This window comes from Onychostruthus taczanowskii, unplaced genomic scaffold (genome assembly GCF_017590055.1).
Source record: "Onychostruthus taczanowskii isolate IOZ18803 unplaced genomic scaffold, ASM1759005v1 scaffold194, whole genome shotgun sequence".
In the NCBI taxonomy this organism is placed as follows: domain Eukaryota; kingdom Metazoa; phylum Chordata; class Aves; order Passeriformes; family Passeridae; genus Onychostruthus; species Onychostruthus taczanowskii.
This window is the reverse complement of record NW_024499173.1, coordinates 416,561-438,998: the sequence shown is the minus strand read 5'-3', so window position 1 is coordinate 438,998 and position 22,438 is coordinate 416,561. Positions and strand designations below refer to the sequence as shown.

The following is a 22,438-nucleotide window of genomic DNA, read 5'->3' as shown; positions in this document are numbered from 1 at the left end:
AATAATCCCAGCAGAGTTTCACTACACACTGAAGTGCTGGGCTTGGTCCTAATGGTGCTTGTAAAGATCCACCTCAACACTGAGGAGTTCATGCTCCTGCACTTTGGGACCTGATGGATTGCAGAGTCTCATACAGTGAAAAAAAAAAGGAATTGCATATATAAATAAGTGTAATAAGGGTGGGTTTTCATGAAGAATGGTGTTATTTTAGCCTACAGGAACTGCAAGCCATAAATACAACAGAGTTTCACAGCTGGCCAAATAAAAGGGTAAAAGGTTTGATGTCTTACAGCCACGTTCCTGTTACATGAAACAAGGAACATCTGTGATGCCCTGAGGTGGTGAGGAGCTGATTTGGTGTGAGACATTCCTTCTCACCTGCATGATTTCAGTGACAGCTTTGCAGGCCTCCTCCTTGGTCGAAGCCACGATGACTCCTTTGCCAGCTGCCAGGCCGCTGGCTTTGACAACCAAAGCAGGGAAGGTGGCACTGCCAAGGCACAGGACAGACATTCAACACCAACAGTCCTTGCAAGGACATTTGGAACATTTCAAGAGTTGAAAAATCAAAGTGCTTCTCAGTTTTCATGGCAACCTCACTGAATAACACAAACCACACCAGGCTCCTCTCGTTATGCTGTGCCTGAGAAAGGTTCCTGCTTCTTTTCCCCACCAGGGAATTTCCTGACTGATTTCCATTTGGGAATTTCATCTAGAGTCACCTGGCTTGCACTGTGATGAGCAGATCATCAGTTGCTGAGTAATTCTCCAGGTTTTTTTCTGGAGAAAAGGGATAAGAAGCCAGCACAGATGGCTCTGGGCTGCTCCCTGCCTTTCCCCAGCAGGCAGACTGACAAAAAAATAGCAGCTTGTCCTACATTCTCCTGTGAACTGAACACTGAACTTGCATTCCATCTTAGAGCAGGAGGAACCATTTTTCTCAGACTTGCTGCAGTTTGAGAGAGTCATGGTAGGTGATCCTTTGAAACCTTTGCAGATGTTCTATCCCAAAGGTATGGATACCTGAGCAATCACTGGATTGCTTTGGATACCCAGCAGGCTGTCAGTAAGAATATGTCTAAAATGACCAGAACTGTACCTGTTGATAAAGGCACATGCTGCTTTGGGATCAGTGAAGGATTTCCATCTGGCAGTGGGGATCTCATGACGATCCAGAAAGGCTTTGGTAAAGCTCTTGCTGGACTCCAGCTGAGCTGCCTTTGCTGTGGGGCCAAAACACTTGATGCCAGCTGCTGTCAAGTCATCCACAATTCCTAAACACAAAATATGTTATAAATCTCCAGATGATCTATGGGAGTCAGGCCAGCCAAGTTGCACTGATTCCTTGGAGCAAGAATGCCAGGAATAAGAAGTCATCTGTGTCTGCAGTGCCTGCTTTCCTCACTGGAACCAGGAGCAGTAACCCTGCACCACTGCAGGCCCTCAGGATGCACTGGATTTGGGAAGGGATGACAATCCCCCCTTGGTTTATGACACCTTTGAGCTAAAAGGTCAGCATGAGTCTTTGGTGAAGATAGCAAAATGTTTAAACAGAAAAAATACTAGCATGTTTGTAAATTTTTTATTTTTTTTTTACCAAGACTGAAATTATAATTATTTAAAAACATGAAAACACCATAGGAAAACCAAAATTGGCTTTCTTGTTCACACACTACCCTTCAGCAATTCCTTTTCACCTTGGCACGACTCTGGATTTCAGGGAAACTGCTCCAGAGGATCTGTTTCCATTCAGACTGGAGACACTGCTGACTGATGCACAGATGAGGACTAAATTTACTTTTTTTCCTAAATGCTGAAGGCTGCGATTTCCAGCTTGTGTCTCTTACCAGCAGCAAGAGGAGCCTCAGGACCGACCACCACAAGCCTGATGTCCTGGTCCCTGCAGAACTGGGCAACAGCAGCGTGGTCACTGACTGGAACAGCTGTTGGAGACACAAAACAGGGAAAACTCCCATCCACAGGTGCTCCTCAGCACTGAGTTACCACAGAGCACTCACCAGCCTCCCCTTCTGGGCTGCCAGGTCACAGGGAACCTGGAGGAGTGAGGCCCACGCTGACAGAGACTCACCCAAAACACAGCCCCAAACCCCAGGCAAAGGCTCTGGTTGGACATCCACTGTCAGAGTCATAAATCACAGAATCATGGAATGTCCTGAGCTGAAGGGACCCCCAGGGACCCCCAGTGCCACCCCTGCCCTGCCCAGACCCCCCCAAGCCCAGCCTGGGCATCCCTGGCAGCGCTGGCCAAAGGCTCCTGGAGCTCTGGCAGCCTCGGGGCCGTGCCCATTCCCTGGGCAGCCTGGGCAGTGCCAGCAGCCTCTGGGCAAGGACCTTTCCCTGCTCTGCAGCCTGGCCTGGCCTGGCCCAGCCCCAGGCGCTCCCTGGTGCTGTCCCTGTCCCAGAGCAGAGCTCGGAGCTGTCCCTGCGCTGCCCCTCGGGAGGAGCGGCAGCCCCGGGGAGCTCTGACCTCAGGCTGCTCCAGGCTGAACTGACCGAGGCACCTCGGGGGGCCCCTCCAGGCCCTTCCCCACCTCCATAGCCCTGTCAACCCACCTTGCTCTTTAGAGTGAGAAAAAAGGCTCTGGGATCCCCTGGGCTGCCAGCCAGCAAAGCAGTCTGACCCCTAGGAACAGCCTTTTTGCCAGCACAAGCAGCATCACAAAGAATCCAAGAAAACAAAAAACTCTAAAGGAAAAAAAATCAGAATTTCTTTCCAGCAAGTCTCCTCCTTGAGGAGGGTCACCGTGGTGCGGTGTTACATTTTAGTTTAAGTGGTATGCTCTGTCTCATCCCTCCAAAATGTATGGTGTATTCCAAGCTCTGTTCCTCCCCTGAAGGATCATGTATCTGAAATCCCATTGGCCCAAATCTTATTCTGCACCCACTTTGAATCTCCCTCTTAAGCTGTGCGAGGGAGACGAGATTGTCTCTTGGCCCTTCTCTCCCCTAGGCTCTCCCCCTTCCCCCTTTTCCCTCAGTACCCATGCTGCTCCCGGGGGAGAGACCCCAATAAACCCTCATCTAATTAGCACCCTCTGTGCTAGAAGCTGTGTGGAGTCTCCTTGCCTGCCTGCTGCTGCCAGCCAACTCAGCTTAGGGGTCCTCCCCAAACAGGAACTGCATCACCATGGAGCTTTACAGAGGTAAAACAAGGCTGGATGGGGCTGGGAGCAGCCTGGCACAGTGGAAGGTGTCCCTGCCCATGGCAAGGGTGGCACTGGGTGGGCTTTAAGGTCCCTTCCACCACAACCATTCTACAATTCTGTGATTTTATGATCTTGGTGCCAGGAGGGTGTTGGGGATGAAACAAATGGCTGGTGGTAGAATTCCAGCTCATTTTTTTTCTTCTTTTTCTTTCTTTCTGTAGTGCTACCTAAAAATCGCACTAAACTAAGCCTTCTGAAAGCAAGGGGAATCAGAACTTTTTGTTTTACATTATGTTGAATTTAATTAAGAAGGACACTGTGCTGTCATTATGGCTGAGGATACGTGGGCTTGGGCTGTTCCAGCCATTATCTTTCCAAAAAACAAACACTCAATGTGACGACACTTGGAATGCCCCAAACTGTGCAAACAAAGGAAACGTCCTGCACCGAAGACAATAATGTCAATCCCATGACCCCAGTTACGCAAAAGGCCCTGCAATTGCACTGCTTTCATCATGGATAAATAAAGCCAAGGTCTGCAGGGATGGGAGCATGGATCCAGAGAGCCAGAAAAGAGATGAGCCCAGTGTGGATTGGCTGCTTGTGCAGGGAGGAGACTGCACACACCTGGGCACGGCGCTGGCAAGGGGAGCACAGGACCCCAGGATCATCAGGGCTGGAGGAGCCCTTCAGGACCATCCAGTCCCACCCAGCAGCACCCCAAAGCCTGTCCCCAAGGCCACGTCCAGACACCTTTAGGACACTTCCAGACACAGAGACTCCACCACTCCCTGGGCAACTCATTCCAAGGCCTGACCACTCTGGCAGGGAAAAATTGTTTCCAATCTCCAATCTGACCTCCCCTGGTGTAATTTAGGGCCATTTGCTCTTGTCCTTTCCCTTGGGACGTGGCAATACATTGGGAGCTGATGGACTCCTCCAGCCAGTTTCTGGGGAGTGATGAGAGAGGAAGAGGATGACAGGATTTTGGTCAGTCCCACTGTGCTCCCCCTACCCTGGATGAATAAATTCATAGAATCATTGAACCCCAGACTTGTTTGGGCTTAGAGGGACCTTAAATCCTACCCAGTGCCACTCCTGCCATGGCAGGGACACCTTCCCCTGTGCCAGGCTGCTCCAGCCCCAGTGTCCAGCCTGGCCTTGGGCACTGCCAGGGATCCAGGGGCAGCCCCAGATGCTCTGGGCACCCTGTGCCAGGGCCTCACACCCTGCCAGGGAACAATTCCTTCCTGTAAAATCTCCTGATTCCACAACAGAATCTACATTTTGTTATAGATTTACCCTATTCAGGTGGGGTGGGGGAACACCCAGACAGAACACAAACCAAAATCACCTCCTTGGCACCTCTCTCACAGCCCAATTATTTTGTTCCACCAACAAAGGCGTTTGACTTCCCTGTGCAGCTGATGCCAGTTGACTTCTGGCTCACCCAAAAGCAAAACACACCTGTGCCAGGGCCCACCCCCCACAGGGAGCAATTCCTAATTCCCAAAATCCCATCCATCCCTGTCCTCTGGCAGTGGGAGCCATTCCTCCTTGTCCTTCTCCAAGCAGGTAAAGGAGAGAGCCTGGAATTCACCCCAGATTTCTTGCTGCAGGTCTGATCTCATGAAATGAACAGTGAGTGTGGCACAAGATTTACACGATGGAGAAATGTCCTAACAACAAACAAAAAGGACCAAGTCGTGTTGTTTATCCATGATTTTAACTTTCCTCCCAAATATCCTTTTTCTCAGGTTGTTGGCTGAAAGGAGACATTTCTGTAGCTGTGTTTGACTGCTTAAAACAACAGCTGAACATTCCTCTGGAACCAGACAGGGGGGACCCTGGCCCAAGGTTTTCAAGGATGGAGCTTAAATTTTAGAGCACAAGTTACACTGAGAGGTAAAATGTGACAGAAGGAGGTGTCAGGATGGTGAAGTCCATTCACAGACACACCTATTCATTCAAAGCCATTGTCTGTGCTTCTGCACCAAAACTGCCCTGATAATCCACCTAAATTAAATATAAAACTGCATTTAGGCACCCAACCTAAATCCCACTTTATTGCTGGAAACAACTACTAGCTCAGATCAACCACAAAAAATTTTCTTACTTGAATACAAAATTTGAAAGATTTGAGGTTATTTGTAATTTTCAGCTCACTTTTTCCTGTTTCAGTAATCACCCAAGACCCAGAGCTGCAATCCTAATTAAAGGCAATTCCATGACCCACGAAGGGAGGCTGAACTTTCAGAGCAAAATCTTGATTATACAAAAAAAGCCCCAGAAACCAGGGAAGGAGTTTCCCAGATATTCCCAGATATCCCATGTACTGTTGCCCACACAACACAACAGGGCTCATGTGCTTCTCTAAGGCTGTTCCCCATTTTCCACCCTGAGTCAAATCAAGGTCCCAGTGACAGCACTGGAATTCTTGAACAGGTGAGAGAAATTCTTTCCTTAAAAGCCAACATAAGTCAAACTCTTCATAAATTCTAGGCTCTTCCTGGGGTGGTGAAGATTTCTCTCCCAAAGCACAGGTGAGCCCATGTGCAGAACAAAACCATTTATTCCACAGGGAAATTTCATGGACCTGGCTCGAGATCAAGCATTTCCCACTACTGGTGCAATGTTTTTTATGGGATGAAAGAGAGAAAAAACAGGAGGGGGTTTAAGAAGCACAGCTTGAAAAAAAAAATGCTGGAATTCCCATTCCACAGGCCCTGCAGCCTGGCACTGACCCCATTCAGCACAAGGGTAAAGGGGGTTTTTTGACTTTCTCATCTTGTCAAGCTCTCCTTTCCAGGCCTCTCCTCAGAGGCCAAACAGAGCAAAAAAAAACAGAGTGAGGAGCTCACTCGTGAAGCTGAGACTGGACAAAGAAATTCAGGACAAAGTTGTTTCAAGCTTAAATTTTAGAGCACAAGTTACACTGAGAGGTAAAATGTGACAGAAGGAGGTGTCAGGATAGTGAAGTCCATTCAGACACAACTATTCAATCAGCAAGCCATTGTCTGTGCTTCTGCACCAAAACTGCCCTGATAATCCACCTAAATTAAATATAAACCTGCATTTAGGCACCCAACCTAAATCCCACTTTATTGCTGGAAACAACTACTAGCTCAGATCAACCACAAAAAATTTTCTTACTTGAATACAAAATTTGAAAGATTTGAGGTTATTTGTAATTTTCAGCTCACTTTTTCCTGTTTCAGTAATCACCCAAGACCCAGAGCTGCAATCCTAATTAAAGGCAATTCCATGACCCACGAAGGGAGGCTGAACTTTCAGAGCAAAATCTTGATTATACAAAAAAAGCCCCAGAAACCAGGGAAGGAGTTTCCCAGATATTCCCAGATATCCCATGTACTGTTGCCCACACAACACAACAGGGCTCATGTGCTTCTCTAAGGCTGTTCCCCATTTTCCACCCTGAGTTAAATCAAGGTCCCAGTGACAGCACTGGAATTCCTGAACAGGTGAGAGAAATTCTTTCCTTAAAAGCCAACATAAGTCAAACTCTTCATAAATTCTAGGCTCTTCCTGGGGTGGTGAAGATTTCTCTCCCAAAGCACAGGTGAGCCCATGTGCAGAACAAAACCATTTATTCCACAGGGAAATTTCATGGACCTGGCTCGAGATCAAGCATTTCCCACTACTGGTGCAATGTTTTTTATGGGATGAAAGAGAGAAAAAAACAGGAGGGGGTTTAAAAAGCACAGCTTGAAAAAAAAAAAATGCTGGAATTCCCATTCCACAGGCCCTGCAGCCTGGCACTGACCCCATTCAGCACAAGGGTAAAGGGGGTTTTTTGACTTTCTCATCTTGTCAAGCTCTCCTTTCCAGGCCTCTCCTCAGAGGCCAAACAGAGCAAAAAAAACCAGAGTGAGGAGCTCACTCGTGAAGCTGAGACTGGACAAAGAAATTCAGGACAAAGTTGTTTCAAAAGCCTGTAATTAAGCATTCCAAGGGAATTCTATTCAACAGTTACCTGCTGTACAAGAACCTGGCAGCACTCACGTTTCCATGAGACAACAACACACACAGCTACTCCCACAGCAACACAAGTGCAGAAATGGATGTGTCTGATCCCCATTCATATGCATCCTGTGTTATCCTGAACTCCACATCTTATCACATGTTCTGAAGGGAAAATTGAAGTTTTAGGCAGGTTAAGGCTCTAAATCAGGATCTGCTGTGTAAAGGACACAGGAATCTCTGTGGTCTGGACTGATTCCCTGGGTGTCAGCTCCTCAGACAAGGCTTTTTTGAAATGCAGCTCCAAATTCTGGATGCTCAATTTGCAACATCTGAAGCTTGATTTCTCAAAATTAACAACTGTGAAAAGTCTCAATTACAGCCAGTCAGAGCTCCAACCAAGCAGGCAGTACACAGAGAAATATTTGAAGATAACCTTGATTTCTTAAGGTCACTAAGACAAAGGAATGAATTTATGTTCACAATGACAGAGTGTTCTTGTCACAGGCTGTGGGGATCATGGGGTTTCAACACATTTCTGAGAGCACAAGTGGGACTTTAGGTGGCAACCACAGCAACTGTCCTGAGCTGGATTCCCAGAGGAACAGCTCTGGCTGAATCCTCCAAACCCAAACCTAAAGAATGAGACTTCACAGATGAGATCTTATAAAATTAATCCTACAACTTACACAAGGCTTTGTTAAAATATTTTTTTCTCTTATTAACTGCATCTAAAATCTATTTCACATGCCCAAAACCTTAAAAAATGGTAATCCATTATCATCATCCATCATCAGCTTGTTTATGGGTTATGTTGATTTATAGAGTATTGTTTTAAAGATGAGTTGGTTAAAGGGAAAAGTTTTTATTATTTATTTTTAAAATCATTTATCTTTTTGAGAATAGAGATTTTTGGGGGTGTGTATAGGAATTTTTTTTAATTTTTTATGGGATTGTTGTTATATACATTAACCAATAAATCTTACAATTAAAAAAATCTTAAATTAGCAAACGAAAACTGTCGCCCTGATTTTGTAAGACTTTGTTAAGCCTTCTGATGTTTACATTCTTTCAACAAACTTTCTCACACACAGTTCTGTAAATAACCTATGTTTTGCATTCTTTCATGGAGGTGGAGAGAATTGATGGACCCTTGGTCTGTCCAGTGGCATTGGAGAGGTGGCACTGTCACCCTCCAGTCCACTGTCACCTTTGGAAAACTATAAATGTTGGAGTCAGAAAATAAAAGTTCTTCTTCTTTTTGTTCCCCTCGAGAGCAGCAGTGTCTGTGTCATCATTTCGTGCCTTATCACAACAGAAAACCACTACAGAAAAATTAATATTTCCATCCAGTTTCAAACTAAAACCACCACAACCATCATCATCATCATCATTGTTTCATTATCATCATCATCCTTTCACACTACCAGCTGTGTTTTCAGCTCAGCAACATCCTGGCTGAAGGATCAGATTTAAAATTGGTATTTTTTTGGTTTTTACCTGAATTGGAGATTTTCCCGTTGCCAGCCGTGCCTGCGTTTCCCGGAGCCACGAACACGTGTTTGACATGGGGGGACTGTGCCAGCTTCCAGGCCAGGGCGTGCTCCCTGCCCCCGCTGCCGATGACCAGCACCCGCTCAGCCATGGCCCTGCAGGCAACCAGGACAGAGGAAAACAGCTGGAATTAGCTGGGGAAGGTGGGGAAAGCAAGAGCTTCAGGGACCACGAAATGCTGGAGAACTTCATCAGATGCATGCTAAACCTCCAAGGCTGAGCTGACCCAGAGCACGGCAGGAACCCGTCAGGAAAACCATCCTGGGTCTGATTGGAAACTGCTCCCACTTATACAGAAATCTGGGATAGAGGAAAAAGCCCTGCTGAGTGACCAGGCTGGGATTTGCAGGCTAGAGAATCACAGACTCCCAGAAGGGTTTGGGTTGGAAGAGACCTTAAAGCCCAACCAGTGCCACCCTGCCTACCATGGACAGGGACACCTTCCACTGTCCCAGGCTGCTCCAAGCCCCAGTGTCCACGCTGGCCTGGGACAGGGATGGGGAGTCCACAGCCCCTCTGAGCAACAGTTCCTTGGAGAATCCAAACCTGCAAAGGTCAAAGCCCTTCTGATGCACCCATGGAATGAACACAGAGTGTTTGGAGCCGGATGGGGCTGTTCAAGAGATTTTAGAGGCAATGACTGAAAAGCTCTGAACACCTCATGGAAAGGAAAGGCTCCAAGCAAGGAGACAAGAAAGTAACTTCCAGCTCTGGCTTTCCTTGGAGAGGACAACCATGAGGCCAGCAACAGGTGGAATTAATAAAGGAGCTCACTCAGACAAGGTAGAGTGGGGTATCCACTGCACTCTCCCATTCCAGGGAGGTTTGGAAAAACACATGGGCATTCTGCTGGCCAGTGGGAGCATGGGTGACCACGTCATCACCTGGGTGTGCACACCCAGCTCACGCACGTGGAGCTCACAGCAAAAGTACAGCGTGTCCTCTGAGCAGCTCTGGAAGCCTCTGCTCCCTGAGATCCACTGCTGTGTGTACTCTGCACATATGGACTGATGGAAGAGTTCACCGACAAAATCCGCTAGAATTCAGAAAACAGCAAAGAAGGAGGCAAAGGAAGGACATAATTTGTAAACTAATTATGTATGTCCTTATTTGGAGCTAAAAGAATAGTTTGGTTTGGGTTGGGAGGGACCTTAAAGCTCCTCCCATTCCAAACTGCCTACCATGGACAGCGACACCTTCCACGATCTCCTTTCCAGAGTGTTTGTAAGCTTTTCTTTTCAGGGTCGCAAGATTTCGTTTCCCTTCCCAAAAGGAAATGAAATTTCATTTTCTTTTGGGAAGGGAAACGAAATCTTGCGATTTCAATGGGAATCAATTGGGAAATCTTTGGACCAAGTCCCAGCACTTGACAGCATCCCGTGCCTTTTGATGGGTTTGAGCTTGGCGAAGATTTTTTTTTTCTATGCTCTCATATCTTCCCCTCCAAGTTGTGTCTTCCTCCTCAACTTTTTCCTCTGCTTTTGCAGCATCTGTGAGCTTAGTTTTGGCATCTTTTTGTCTTTTGCACTGAACCTCATGTAATCCTGGCCTATTTTCTTGTAGTCACTATATTTGCAATTTTTTTTTTTTTTCCTTCAGCAACCATGCCATGGCTCTCATGTCTTCCCCTGCAAGTCGTGTCTTCCTCCTTGACTTTTTGCCCTGCCTTTGCAGCATCTGTGAGCTTCGTTTTGGCATCTTTTGGTCCTTTGCACTGCACATCATATAATCCTAGCCCATTTTCTAGTAGTCACTAAATTGCAAATGTTTTTTTTTTTTTCTTCAGTAACCATTCCATGGCTCCACCTTCCACTGTGCCAGGCTGCTCCAGCCCCAGTGTCCAGCCTGGCCTTGGGCACTGCCAGGGATCCAGGGGCAGCCCCAGCTGCTCTGGGAATTCCATCCCAGCCCCTGCCCACCCTGCCAGGGAACAATTCCTCATTGCCCAGATCCCATCCAGCCCTGCCCTCTGCCACTGGCAGCCATTCCCTGGCTCCTGTCCCTCCATCCCTTGTCCCCAGTCCCTCTGCAGCTCTCCTGGAGCCCCTTCAGGCCCTGCCAGGGGCTCTGAGCTCTCCCTGGAGCTTCTCCTCTCCAGGTGAACATTCCCAACTCTCCCAGCCTGGCTGTAGGGATCAGCTCCCATTCTCCCACTGCTGGGGGGAGGAACAGGGCCCAGAGAAGAGCTCAGGACAAAAGGAGCCACGAGTGCCCCTGATGTAATCCCAGCACACACAACACACAGGCAGGGTCACTCTCTTTGCCCCGCCGGTCACTGACCCGCACGTGGCCAATGCCACAGTGAGCTCAGAGCCCCCTGTGCAGAAGGACAGGGGAGGATGACAACAGAAAATATATCTTGGAAAAGGGGAAAAAACCAAAACAAAATCCAGGAGATTTCTAAGGGAAAAGCAAAAATGATCCAAAGCAGATTTTCAGTAAGGCAGGGATGTGCCTTGCGGTCACATCAGCTGCCACAGTTTGACTTGACTAAAGCTGCCCTGATGAGGCAAAAAATCTGCATCAGGCAAAACATCCCGACAGAATAAAATCAAAATAAATGTGGGTACAAGGATAAAATCCAGAAAATTAACACTGAGTTGTTTGCTATCAACTAAACACGCCAGAGCTAATATTTACTGGTAGTTCCATGCTGGGGAAGACCAACAGTTTTCTAATCCAGTGTTAGGCCAAATGTAGATATTACAAAGTTACAGACATGTTTTAATTATAAACCTCCATGATTACTTTAAATAAAAAAAGCTCAGATTAGGCTAAAAATTATCAGTTATAGTATAGATATTTGGGAAACCACATGATGCTCAACTCTTTTATATTACAACTCAAGCAAGAAGAAAAGGTAAAAGAATGAGGGATACAACAAAGGGGTGAATTAGATAAAGACAGTAATATAATAGTAAGGTAGAAGAGCATTGATCACACAGTAGGCAGCTGTCTCCTTGAAGTCAAATGAGCATTGCCAGTGGTATCCAGAGCCAGTGGCCACTAAACTGTACTTTTTAAGGCAAATTTTATCAATAATAAGTTGAACAATACACAACATGATTTTGTAAAAAAAAAAAAAATTAAAACTTTTAAAATGTTAAAAAATTTAAATTGAAGAACATTAAAACTTTAAACCTGGATGATTTTAAACCCAAGAGAGCCCCTACTCACTGTGTGCTATGTGTATTAGGCTGAGGAGAGCAGGACTCAGGAGCTCAGAGGCACAAAGAGAGAAAAGATTGGCAGGCCCTGGTTAAAATGTCCTTGTCCAAACATTACCACCCCACTGATGACCCTGTGTCCAGCCAATGGAAGGGACCCCCAGGCATTCCAGCTGGAACAGGGGACAGAAGCTTGCTACAAACACTCTAGGAGTGAGAGGCAAAAGCTTTGCAGGACAGGAGCAGCTCATCCTGCTCTTTCTAAACAGAGGAATAAATTCTGTCCCATCACAGGTATTCTTTTTTTATAGTTAAAAACTGTTCATTAACCAGCTTGTGAACATTCTCTTTATTTCTAAAAATCGGGATCTGCACTTTTTTGCAATAAATAAAAATTAGTCTATGTAATCAGCAGCATGATAAATAAGGGGTATGATGCAAATTATCATGGAATGCTTTGGGTTGGGAGAGACCTTTAAATCTCATCCCATCCCACCCCTGCCATGCCAGGGACACCTTCCCCTGTGCCAGGTTGCTCCAGCCCCAGTGTCCAGCCTGGCCTTGGGCACTGCCAGGGATCCAGGGGCAGCCCCAGCTGCTCTGGGCACCCTGTGCCAGGGCCTGCCCACCCTGCCAGGGAACAATTCCTCATTGCCCAGATCCCATCCAGCCCTGCCCTGCTTCATCTTAAGGCCCTTATGAAAGTCACACTCCACTAAGCCCACACTGCTGATCAGCACAGCCTGAAGACCCAGTGACACTGTGGCCACCTCATGGGACTCACCATGATGGCAACTCCAAGTGTCACCTCCTTCTCTTCCCTGAAGTAACACATTCTGGCACTACTGTCAGATGAAAGAATTCATCACATACAGGACAAAGCTTTCTGTGGGAGCAGTAAACAGAACAAGCCATGTCTGCTATTGTCAAATAATACTTAATCATTTTATATCAAAATGTGAGTGAAGATTAGGTTTCACACGTTTGTTTTGAAGCTCAGTGTTATTTGTGCATCCCACTATGGTATCCTAGCAACTTTTATCTAGGAATGTGGCTTGAGAAGAATTTGTGGTGGCAGTGCCAGTTCAGGAGGCTCTGATGTAGCCATGGCAGCCTCTGTTTTCTTTTACACTGACACTCAAAGATGTCATGGAGGCCCCTCTGCTGCCCAACAGGACCTCACTTTAAAAATTAAGATCCCAAGAGGCAACAGTTCTTTTTATTTTTGTCACTAATCCAGCAGTCAAAAATTTGTTCTCCAAAGAGCTAAAGTCATTCACAAGGTAGATATTTACTCTGTGAGAATTATCACACCCCCAGGATTTTTTGGAAGCAACGTGTGAAATCCTTAAAGATTCTAAACCATGGGACATGGGATGTCATTACCTTCTGCACCCATTGTCTGCTTTGGTAAAGAAGGAGGAGATGTTTGTTTAAAAGATGTTTTAAGATGAAGATAAGGGACATTTCAGAAGAGGGTCTGTTGTTAGATCCTTATATGAAGAGACGACAGGAAAGAAGAAATGAGTTAATCACTCCGTGCGTCCAGGAGGAGAGGAGGCAAGGGCAGAGTGAAGACAAGGAGATTCCCAGAGCTTATCCTCAAGGATGCCAGGACAAAGTCAGCAGGCAGGAGCATCAGCTCAGAGACCTTTATCCTCACTGCAGGAAGGCAGCTGGGGCTCACCAACAAACCAGGGAACTCTTCCTTGTGAGCAGGGCCTGTGGAGCAGAGAAAATCAAGTGAGGGAGGAAACCCCACAGTCCTGAGAGCCCTCCCCACCCCGATTCCTGCACAGGGCAAGGGGAGGCTCCAAACACAGGGAGCAGTGACATGAGGCTGCTCAGGTGCTGTCCCTTCCTCTGTCCTCTTCCTCTGACCTTCCCAAACTTACCCTGTGCACACACCTGGGGGTTACACTCAGCTCCTTGTCTGCCTTATGAACAGAACTCTGTAATAAAACATAAAATCCTTAAGCAATTTATTCACAAGTGTGATGCAAGGTACCTAAATATTCAGTCTCGACTGGGAGAAGTATTTTAATAAGGCAGTGCTGTACCAGCTCACCTCAAACTACAGCAGGAAAGGTGCAACTACAATCAGACCTCTGCATTCCAGCACAAACAGCAAAGCTCACTCCTTCACACTGTGTATTTTTTTTTTAATTATTAAGCTTCAGTGCTGTTGTTTAGAACTCTGTAATAAAACATAAAATCCTTAAGCAATTTATTCACAAGTGTGATGCAAGGTACCTAAATATTCAGTCTCGACTGGGAGAAGTATTTTAATAAGGCAGTGCTGTACCAGCTCACCTCAAACAACAGCAGGAAAGGTGCAACTACAATCAGACCTCTGCATTCCAGCACAAACAGCAAAGCTCACTCCTTCACACTGTGTATTTTTTTTTTAATTATTAAGCTTCAGTGCTATTGTTTTCCTCTGTGCTCCTCTGTATCTTTGTTTCCCAACACTGGGATTCAGGAAAACTGATGTAGGCATCCAAGATTCTTAGATCAAAGACATGGTCTTAATTCAGGGCCAGGTTGGACAGGGCTTGGAGCAAACTGGTCCAGTGGAGGGTGTCCCTCAGCAGAGCAAGGAGCTGGAATGGGATGAGCTCTGAGGTCCCTTCCAACCCAGGCCACCCTGGGAGGCAATGAACTCCTACCCTTCTTAGAGGAGAGTCTTTCCCAAACACTGCAGACCCCAAGCCTAGTGTCACTGTGAAGGTTCTGTTGTGAACTTTTCACGTGTGGAGACGCGAGTCTGGACTCCATGTTTTTAGAAGGCTGGTTTATTATATTATGAGATATATATATTATTAAAATACTACATTAAAACTAAACTAAAAGAATAGAGAGAAAAGATTGATCAGAAGGTTTGAAAGAACAAGAATAGAATGCATAACAAAATCTTGTGACTCTCAGAGTCCGATGCAGCTGCATCTGTGATTGGCTTTTAATTAGAAACAACCAACATGCACCAATCACAGATGCACCTGTTGCATTCTATAGCAGCAGATAGTTATTGTTTACATTTCTTTCTTGAGGCCCTCAGCTCCTCAGGAGGGAAAAAATCCTAGCAAAGGATTTTTCATGAAATATCATAGCTACAAGGTTCAAATCCACAACTACCAGCCCTGAAGAGGAGCTCTCATCACTTGGCTTTGGACTAAAGGACAAGGTTCATTCTTCCTCTGGCAGTTAGGCAGAAGAAGAAAAACAATTCTCACAGGAGACAGAAAAAAGCTCAAATTGGGAAGGCTGTGCAGTTCCCACCACAATAAGGGCTGTGTGTTTCTGACCTTGCAGTCTGAGCTGGCTGTGCAGTTCCCACCACAATAAGGGCTGTGTGTTTCTGACCTTGCAGTCTGATGTGTTTAGGAGTTTCAGGTTTTTTTTCATAGACTTGTTATGGGATAAAAAAAATCAAAAGAAGGGATTGGAGAAAAGCCAAAACTTGCAACTTCCTCCTCCCAACTTCAAACTTGAAGCTTTCTCCTCTCAACTTCAATTCCCTCCCTGCCATCCTTCACTCACCCACAGCCGGGCTGTGTAGCCCCAAACCCCCGTGGGCTGAACCCAGCTCTCGTGCTCTCTGAACAACCCCTTGGGTTGAGTCTCTCTGCCCATCCTGAGTGCTCCCAGCGCCCGGCACGCAGCAGGGGAGCTCCGAGCCAGCCTTCCCAGGGGATCTGTGCCAGCTGCTGGCCCCCGTTCAGGCCGGGGATGCGCAAGCCGCGGGTTCAGCGACTGCGGGTGCACGGGGGCCGAGCTGCCCTTGTGGGCCAGCTCCCCATTGGTCCCACCAACCTCTCCCCCTGCAGGCTCTCCTTCCCTCTCCTCCCGCCTGTGCCAAGGGAACACTTGGATCAGGAAAACAGTGCCGGAGGGCAGACACCGCGATGGCAAGCAGCGCGGCAAAGTAAATATGTCCCCGTGGATATAGAAAGGAAATGCTCCCAGCTTGGTGAGATGAGCCAACTCCCTGAGGGGTGAAGGATCAGCACAGCGAGGACAAGGGAAGCAGAAGCACAAGGCAGCCAGGGAGGGTGAGAGAGCAAACCCAGCTGTGCCCTCGGGTCACCCTGATGGATGCAGGGAGCAAAACACACTCAAGTTTGCATTTCCATTCCCACCTCTGCCCCAGCCTGTCCCTGGTCCCAGGCAGAGACACACCATGGAACCAGGAGGGAAGAGATCCACCTCTCTCTGCATTTTTTTCCCGGTGTGGCTCAGTTTGCAGAGGGAATTCACCGTGCCAAGCATGCAGGCAGCTGCGAGGCACAACAAAAAACAGCCACGGCAACCAAATCTGCAAAATGGCCAGAATCCCACATGGGAATTGCAGGTTTAGGTTGGGGCGGGATTAGGCTCATCCTGAAGGAAAAAAACACAGCCTTAGAAAACTTTTTACTTCCTCAGACTTCAATACATGAAGAGCTGCTTAAGTAGCTTGGAGGCCTCCAGAATCTGGCAGCAATTAAGATTTTTAGTTAGAGCTTTGGGTTAAATATCTTTTTTAACTCATGTGTCTTATTTAGGACAAATTCCTGGCTCTCACCTGGCCGTATAGAATCATGTAAGGTTTGGGTTGGAAGGGAACTAAAAGATCATCTCATTTCACCTCCTGCCATTCAGTGTGGTGTAGAAAACAAAAGGAAAGAAAAAAAGTCATTATTATTTGTGTCTTTCATGGCCCAAGCTGAAGCTCTGCCAGACAGGCTCCTTGTGTCCAGGTATGATCCTCCAAACAGCTGGATTTGGCATTTTTCTAGGCAACACACTCCCTCAAGTTTTGCTGCTAAAAATAAACAGGATCATAAACTTTTATAACCACCCCCATAGTACTAAATTTGACACCTCAAGCAATGTAGGATGCTGGAAGTGCTCAGTGTTTTGTACCATGACGAGGGGGAAGAAGAAATGTACTTTTTGTGTTATCCTTTCAGCTATATACTCAAAATAGTGGCATAAGTATTAACTCTGCTCATTAATTCCAATATCTACTGGATAAATTTTAGAAAATACTTAAAAAGTTGGTAAGCCCCCAACTTTGCAAACAGCAGGGAAAGAATTCAAGTGAATCAAAGTCCAAAACTAGAGACATTCAAAGTTTAATATTTACTTGAAGTAAATATTTCACCACTTTGGCTGTGAAGGCCAGGCTGTGACGTGATTGCTATGAGTGCTGCAATAAATGAGTAATGCCTTGGTTAACTCTCACAATTAAAATTAAAATATCATATATATATATGTTAAGAGAAGTTTTATAGATTTATAGTTGTTTTACCCCCCTTGCATTGTTATCAGGGGGTGGCCTGGGACATTTGGGACACTCGGGAGAGTGTGATTGTTGCTATGGCAACAAGTGGCCTCCAATCCAGATTTAAGGAAATTATCTCTTTTTACTTCCTCAGACTTCAATACATGAAGAGCTGCTTAAGTAGCTTGGAGGCCTCCAGAATCTGGCAGCAATTAAGATTTTTAGTTAGAGCTTTGGGTTAAATATCTTTTTTAACTCATGTGTCTTATTTAGGACAAATTCCTGGCTCTCACCTGGCCGTATAGAATCATGTAAGGTTTGGGTTGGAAGGGAACTAAAAGATCATCTCATTTCACCTCCTGCCATTCAATGTGGTGTAGAAAACAAAAGGAAAGAAAAAAAGTCATTATTATTTGTGTCTTTCATGGCCCAAGCTGAAGCTCTGCCAGACAGGCTCCTTGTGTCCAGGTATGATCCTCCAAACAGCTGGATTTGGCATTTTTCTAGGCAAAACACTCCCTCAAGTTTTGCTGCTAAAAATAAACAGGATCATAAACTTTTATAACCACCCCCATAGTACTAAATTTGACACCTCAAGCAATGTAGGATGCTGGAAGTGCTCAGTGTTTTGTACCATGACGAGGGGGAAGAAGAACTTGAAATGCACTTTCTGTGTTATCCTTTCAGCTATATACTCAAAATAGTGGCATAAGTATTAACTCTGCTCAATAATTCCAATATCTGCTGGATAAATTTTAGAAAATACTTAAAAAGTTGGTAAGCCCCCAACTTTGCAAACAGCAGGGAAAGAATTCAAGTGAATCAAAGTCCAAAACTAGAGACATTCAAAGTTTAATATTTACTTGAAGTAAATATTTCACCACTTTGGCTGTGAAGGCCAGGCTGTGACGTGATTGCTATGAGTGCTGCAATAAATGAGTAATGCCTTGGTTAACTCTCACAATTAAAATTAAAATATCATATATATATATGTTAAGAGAAGTTTTATAGATTTATAGTTGTTTTACCCCCCTTGCATTGTTATCAGGGGGTGGCCTGGGACATTTGGGACACTCGGGAGAGTGTGATTGTTGCTATGGCAACAAGTGGCCTCCAATCCAGATTTAAGGAAATTATCTCCACCATTGGACAGCAAAGGAGTCAATGGGCAGAGCTTTGGGAGGGGCCATAGAGTTCAAAGCACATGGCGGGAAAAAATCCTTTGCTCCTGGCCCTGTAATATTTTCTCTATTCAGTCTTCTGTTGTATTTTGATAACGTTTTAATAAATCTTTTAAATTTTTGAAAGCAAGTATCATTTCTCACCGGGCCAAGCCGTAATGGGGATTCCAAGAGGGCCATGCCGTGAGGGCCATGCCAGGTGAGGATCTGCCATGAAGGAGATGCCGTGAGGGCCATGCCCTGAGGGTGCTGCTGTGGGGGCTATGCTGTGAGCACCAAGCCATGAGGGGACTGCCATGAGTGGGGTGCCGTGAGGGCATCTGCCATGAAGGAGATGCCGTGAGGGCCATGCCCTGAGGGTGCTGCTGTGGGGGCTATGCTGTGAGCACCAAGCCACGAGGAGACCGCCATGAGGGCCAAGCCATGACCCCCCATGAGATGCCATGAGGGGGGTGCCGTGAAGGCCAAGAGAGAATCTGCCCTGAAGAGCGGGGATGCCCCGTGAGCAGTGTCCCGCCATTTTGCGGTGCGGGCACGGGCGCACGCGGCCCCGGGCCGCCCCCCGTGCCCCCAGCCCGGCGCGGGCAGCGCGGGGCCACCGGCAGCGCCGGGGCAGCGGCAGCCACACACCCGAGCGAGCCGCGGCCCCTGCGTGCTTCCAGCGCGGCTCGGTGACTTACTGTGCTCCAGAGGGCATTCGAGCGCGAAAAGAGACTCCGGAACTACAACACCGAGCGAGCCCCGCAGTGGGAGGAGGGACCTGTGAGCACTGTCTCGGCTGGGGCCTCCGAGTGGTGGAGTTTTCTTTAGCGCAGAAATCTCAAGTCTAGGGCTATGAGGCGGGTGGGGAAAGGGAGAGAGGCGGCCCAAAGACCTTAGGGATGCGTAGATTGTTTTTTCTTTACCCATCACCTCTGGAGCTGAGTGTGGTGGTCTGTGAGGGCTGTGCAAAGGTTTTGTCTCTACATCCCTTGAAATACCACATCCTTAGTTTGTCCCATATTTGGACTTTTTGCTTTATGAAACCAAAGAGTATTGGGCAACGTTTAGTCTAATTTAGCATTACAGTTAAATGCTAAATTAGATTTAAATTAAATTTAGATGCTGGAAAAGCTCACTGTTTTGTACCATGATGAGGGGGGGGAGAATTCCAGCATCCTACATTAATACTGTTAATAAAACAACATTTGATCCACAGTTTTCCTCGCTTCAAGAGCTGTAATGTGAAAACATCACTGTTCTTTGTAAACTACCTTAGGAAATAAGGTTTAATTTTTTTTTTTTTTTTTTTGCATATTTAAGCACACCCTAGAACAGACTCCTGCTTTGAAAGGGAAAGGCACTAGAATAAATGCTCTAAGTAGTACTGATGATTGTAGCAGAACTACTATTACTAATGTAATAATAATGTTTTACTGATGTTACTAACTGAACATTACCAGCAACAATCACTGGTCTTGACAAGATGAAAGTAAAATATTTAATTAATCTGAAAAGCATTTGACACTGAAACCAAATAAAAGAGTTTAAGTAAAGAGAGTTTATTCAGTAAGCAGAGATGGAGAGAACAGTTATTTTCGCGTAGGGCTGTGGATCCTCATGTGGATGAGAAGGGACTTTTTGTAATTATCACATTTGTTTTGTTTGTAAGGAATCAGAGGGAAACATGCAGCACACATCAAAGTCTTTCTCTGCATTTTTGGGGCACTTTTCTTCATGTTTTTTGACATGCCTGGTTGAGAAAAGGCCATTTGCATCAGCTGACTCTAAATATATCTGAAATTGTTCAACTGAAATATTTTCAGTCTTTATTTTGATATCAAAAATTACATAGTGTTCTACCAGTAAATCTAACATATATTAATGTGGCCATGGCATGAACAGGTAAAAGAACTTCTTAAGTGTAACTACTTTATATTTTAAATGGAATAAATCAAGTGTGACAAAAATGTAAGCAAATTGGTTCAAGACACTGATTAATTTTTTTCTCCAAAGTCAATATTAAGGCAGACCAGCAGGACATAGTGAAGAACGATGCTGCTTTGAAGGGGTCTTGCAAGTAATCATTAAACAATATTGACGGTGAAAATTTTTAGACCTCAGCAGTAATTAGAAGTTTTACTTGGGTTTTCATAGCGTTCCATTCTTAAAAGTTTGGATTTGAAGGGACCTTAAAGACCATTTAGTAATTACCATGAGCAAGGATGCCACTCACCAGATCAGGTTTGGAGGAATTTTAAATTTATTTCAGGTCATCTAACTCCCCAAAGTTACTGCTGCAGATACTGTGTGGGGGGAGAGTCATCCAGCTGTAGGATCATTCGTTTTTACAGCCTCTTTGAACACCCATATAATTAAAATTTGATTTGATTAAGGCATCATGGGCAGCACTGAAAGGGTCCCCAGGGTGGCTGTACTCTGGACAAACTCATTTCGGTGCGTTCCATCACCGCCAGAAAAGCTCCGGCTTTCCCAGGCGGGCAAAAGGCCCACTTTATTTATCCACCTCCCTTCGCTTTTCCCCCTTTGTTCCTTTAATTTTCGCGGCCCCGCTGCCAGCCCCCGGAGCACATGTGCGTGTCACTGCCGGGCGGAGGGGGAGGGAGGGAGCGCGGGCGGGCGCCTCTCGCATGGAGCCGGGGCTGAGGGCCCCGTGGTGATGCAGCAGCAGCCGCAGCACCGCCCGTGTGCGGGCAGAGCCCCCTGAGAGCCGCCGCCCGCCCGGAGCACACGCGGGGCTCGGCCCCGCTCCATGGGCACCGATGGAATCGCTCCCGATCGCACCCGCCGGCGCCGCGCCTCAGCCCGCCATGGCCTCGGCCGGGTAAGCAAGCGGCCGCCGCGGGGACTCCGGCGGCGCCGGGGAAGGGTGTGCGGGAGCGCGGGGGGACGGGACCGGCGGTCGTGGCCGCCGCGGTGCCTTTTCCTGCCCTCCGCGGGGCCGCGGGGGCTCGGACGCGGCGTACGGGGCGCGAGAGGGGCCGCGAGTGGCGGCGGCGGGGCGGTGTGTCTGTTGTGGGGAAAGGGTCTGCTCGAGACGGCGGTGTGGGCGCGGAGCGCCGGGGACTGGTTTAATGCTTTCACTGGGGGACGGGGACACGCTCGGGGCGGCTTTGCCGGTGGCGGCGGCGGCAGGCGGGGAGCGCGGGGGGGCGGCGGGAGCGCCACAACATGGCGGCGGCGGCTGAGGGGACACGAGACCTTCCTCCCCCCCCCCCCCCCCGCCCCCCCCCCCCCCCCCCCCGCCGGAACCCGCCGCTGCTCTATGGCCCGTGCGCCGCGCTAGAGCGGCCGTTCGCAGCCACACGCCGCCTCGGCCAATGGCGAGAGGGCTTACAGCGAACGCGGCCAATCGCGAGGGGGTTTACAGAGGGGACGTCAGCGCGCGCCCGGGGCCGCGGTGCACTGTGGGATGCTGGAGGCCTCGCGTCGGGGCAGGAAGGAAGGGGGGGTGTCATGGCGACGAATATCGAGCAGATCCTTCGGTCCTTTGTGGTCAGCAAATTCCGGGAGATCCAGGAGGAGCAGCAGCAGCAGCACGGCGGGTAACGGGGCGGTGGGGAGCGGCGGGGAAGGGCGCGGGGCGGAGAGAGACGGGCCGCGGCCTGAGGGTCGTGTCGGCGGCAACATGGCGGGGCCGGTGGGGTCGCGGCCGTGCGGGCGCCCTGAGGGAAACACGGCCCGGGGACCGAGAGAAGACGGTAGGGGGACGCGCCCACCCGCTCTCTGCCTGGTTTCGGTGCTGTCCTCCCGTCGGGGCAGGCGCCTGTATGGTTTGTCCGATTTACGGCTAAATTTGCCGAGTTTATCTCGTAAAAGAAGGAAAACCTTGGTAAGAGCAAGGAAAAGCTGGAAGAGAGCGCACAGCGTGTATTTATTTTGTAGAGGAAACCCCTGCAAGGTCGTAGGAGCACGGGGGATGTGGCACATTCCGGAATGTGTTTTTCTTCCCCTTGCGTCTCAGCCTCAGCAGACACAGAGTGTCCGGGCTGATTAAGTGAGAATTAATCCAAAGGCAGAGTTTTCCCTGAGAGCACGCCTTTGTCAGGAGGCTGAAATACTGCTGGGAAGAGCTGGATATAATAAATGTATGTGAACGACAAAACATTTCCCAAAAAAAGG

At 47.5% G+C, this 22,438-nt stretch overlaps 2 protein-coding genes across 6 annotated transcripts in view; one reads left to right on the top strand and one right to left on the bottom strand.

The window, feature by feature from the left end:
* GART (phosphoribosylglycinamide formyltransferase, phosphoribosylglycinamide synthetase, phosphoribosylaminoimidazole synthetase) overlaps positions 1–19,011 on the bottom strand; it is a 39,927-nt gene extending 20,916 nt beyond the window's left edge. The window contains exons 1-8 of one of the 2 annotated variants that reach the window (XM_041402165.1): positions 18,997–19,011; positions 18,461–18,523; positions 13,765–13,821; positions 13,256–13,591; positions 8,649–8,797; positions 1,848–1,943; positions 1,100–1,274; positions 379–490 (exon numbers count right to left, since the gene is read on the bottom strand). In XM_041402165.1, the coding sequence (XP_041258099.1) occupies positions 379–490; positions 1,100–1,274; positions 1,848–1,943; positions 8,649–8,793 (528 nt within the window). In that variant the 5' untranslated portion in view covers positions 8,794–8,797; positions 13,256–13,591; positions 13,765–13,821; positions 18,461–18,523; positions 18,997–19,011. Of the gene's footprint in view, positions 1–378; positions 491–1,099; positions 1,275–1,847; positions 1,944–8,648; positions 8,798–12,653; positions 12,729–13,255; positions 13,592–13,764; positions 13,822–18,460; positions 18,524–18,996 lie in introns of those variants that run through there. The other variant, XM_041402166.1, reaches the window with a different exon arrangement.
* Positions 19,012–20,897: 1,886 nt separating this feature from the next.
* SON (SON DNA and RNA binding protein) overlaps positions 20,898–22,438 on the top strand; it is a 36,910-nt gene continuing 35,369 nt past the window's right edge. For 2 of the 4 annotated variants that reach the window (XM_041402146.1, XM_041402149.1), the window contains exon 1: positions 21,713–21,861. In XM_041402146.1, coding sequence (XP_041258080.1) covers positions 21,773–21,861 — 89 coding nt within the window. In that variant the 5' untranslated portion in view covers positions 21,713–21,772. Of the gene's footprint in view, positions 21,141–21,712; positions 21,862–22,438 lie in introns of those variants that run through there. The other 2 variants (XM_041402147.1, XM_041402148.1) reach the window with 2 other exon arrangements.